This window comes from Osmerus mordax, chromosome 4, assembly GCF_038355195.1.
Source record: "Osmerus mordax isolate fOsmMor3 chromosome 4, fOsmMor3.pri, whole genome shotgun sequence".
Lineage (NCBI taxonomy): Eukaryota > Metazoa > Chordata > Actinopteri > Osmeriformes > Osmeridae > Osmerus > Osmerus mordax.
Genome location: NC_090053.1, coordinates 12,745,960 through 12,748,347, shown reverse-complemented (window position 1 = coordinate 12,748,347; position 2,388 = coordinate 12,745,960). Strand labels below are relative to the sequence as shown.

General features: G+C 47.3%; 1 protein-coding gene across 1 annotated transcript; it reads right to left on the bottom strand.

The window, feature by feature from the left end:
• Positions 1-428: 428 nt before the first annotated feature.
• c2cd4a (C2 calcium dependent domain containing 4A) lies at positions 429-2,131 on the bottom strand. Its single transcript, XM_067235322.1, has 2 exons — positions 2,078-2,131; positions 429-1,908 (listed from the first exon to the last, which is right to left on the bottom strand). Exon 2 carries the CDS (start codon positions 1,881-1,883, stop codon positions 516-518), a length of 1,368 nt encoding a protein of 455 aa, XP_067091423.1. The 5' UTR covers positions 1,884-1,908; positions 2,078-2,131; the 3' UTR covers positions 429-515.
• Positions 2,132-2,388: the final 257 nt, after the last annotated feature.

Below are 2,388 nucleotides of genomic sequence, written 5' to 3'. Positions count from 1 at the left end.
CCCCAAGGCCTATGGAAACTGGTATTTTAATCATTGCAAAGGTCATGAAGAAACATCAGGCTTAGAGGAAACAAGAGAAGGTGAGTCTCTCACATCAGCTCAAACTGAGACAGCACCCAATCTGGAGTTATTACTAATCAGTCTGAGGGCTGTAGTGTATTTCTCAACAAGGGTGAATAAGTAAGCAGCCTACTGATTGTTAGAAACTCAACAAATGCATTATAAGTTGTGTTTAGGGTGAATGACGCAGTCAAACAGTCATATATCCCACCAATCTGTATCATATTGCATCAACATGAGGATGGACTGTTTCATCTGAAATGTGATAATTTCTTATCTGATAATGTTAGTCTGACATGAGAATTAGACAAGGAAACGTGTTTTTTTTTTTCATAATTTATTTGACAGAAAATCTCACGTTACAGTATAAAAAATAAATGACAAAACATTTCTCCAGACTTGAGAGGCCTGATTTCTAAATGGACAATAATAAATAAAGGTAGGGATAATCAAACCTATAAAGTTATAATGCTAGTGAGGGGAAGTTCACAGTCCCCTAAGACATAGTCTCTCTTCATGGTGGACATTTTGTTGACCACTTTAAAGCGAAGCGACCTTTGACAGAGGTCCTCTTCAGCAATAGCATCAAAGAAAAAGTCCTCGTTGAAGATGGGGTTGCGGCTCTTCCGAATGACCGTGCTTCGCTGCTTCTGGACCTTTCCAGGAACCAGGGAGAGACTGATGCTGCAGTTGATACTCTTCGGCTCCACACAGAGAGCATACAGGCCCTCGGCACTGATCAGCCGAATCCGTAGTCGTTGGTTATCAGGACAATACTCAGCAGAGAGACGCATAATTCCATCTTTCCCAATGGGCACCAGGCTCTCCTTCATCATCCTGTCCCTGTGCAGCACCAGGTCCATAGGGAGGATCTTGGGGGGTGCAAGGCCAAAGCTCCTGGGAAGGCCCTCCACCAGTCCCTCTGATGCCCTTCTCATGACGTTTGGGCTGTTGTCTGTGGAGCTTCCCTCGTCTGTGGATAGGGAGTTGTTCCTTGACACTATGGCCTTCTTCATGTTCCGGGATAGCAGCCTTTCATGGCTCAGAGTTTTGAAGAGTGAAGACTTGGGCAGAGACCTGGGTAGTAGAGGGGAACTGAAAGGTGAAGACTCAGCAGAAGAGGTGGTGTCACTGTCAGTGGTGCCCTGTCTGTTTAGGGTGTATCCTCTTGGAGACAGTCTTGCAGTCAGAGTGTTCAGACTAAAGGATGAAGGGGAGGAAGAGGGGGAAGAACAGGAGAAGGTGGAGGGAGACAGTCTGGAACATGTGTTAGATCTGCTCCTAGGCAGAAGCAGGGGAACACCACAGGATCCAGGGTCATTGTGGAACAGGGACTCCTTCCTCCGGGTATGGGGGCTTTCCAGAAGGGTGCAGAAGCCATAGCAGGTCTGGGTTTTGACCATGTGGGGCAGAGAGAGGGCTGCCTGGCTCTGGGGGTCTGCATTGGTAGTCTCCTCATCGCTGCAGTTGTTGTCATAGGGGCCCTCGTCCACACTCTCTACTTGGATAATGTGTGGACTGAGGAGCTCACGTGCTGGAACGTGTCTCCTGGGACTTCCCCTCTCACAGGGGGACACCCGGATAATGGGGGCGGGACGGCTGTGCTCCCCAGCCTTGGCCTCAGGCAGGGATGGGATCTTAGGAGGGATGCAGAACTCTGGGATGGTGTCAGGGGTGATGATGTTGGGCCACAGAGAGATCTTCTTGCTTTTGTCAGTTTTGTCTCCAAACATGATGTCACCAATTCTGAAGCTGTATTCTGTCGAAGGAGGAGGCAGGTTCGTTTTTTCCACCGATATACGGATCTTCTCAACCACCCACATGAGCTCTCAGAGAGGGGGAATTAACCTGTGGAAATCAGAAAAAACAATTAGTAAGATAAATTACATTCTCGCAACCAAGGGGATTTCAAATTAAACTTGGAGAAAAGTAATGACAAGGATGTTATTTTGAAGTGTGAAAACAATTATTTTAAAACACATTGAGTCAAGTAGTGAAGCATTGTAGTGAAGCTTACCTTGTATGAATGACATCCAGGTGTTTTGGACTCAGAGCTGGATATGGTAACGTGGTCAAGGTCTTGTGAGCAATTTCAAAGGATCTCTAAGTAGCAAACTCACTCTCTTCTTCTCAAGACCATAATAAATGTCGGCAGCAGTAAGGGCTGCAGGCTGTTTAAATAGGGCCGGTGGTAGAAGGGGAGGAGACCAGGAAAACTCACACCCCCACTCTGGGCCTGCACGATCCTCCCTCTCTGCTTAGACACTTGTTCCCATGGAGATACTCAAGCCACAACAGAGCACTTTGCGCCCACCCACATTTCTGCCA

Bases quoted from the DNA above. Each gene is read 5' to 3' on its own strand.
- c2cd4a (XM_067235322.1), bottom strand. From the start codon at position 1,883: ATGTGGGTGGTTGAGAAGATCCGTATATCGGTGGAAAAAACGAACCTG.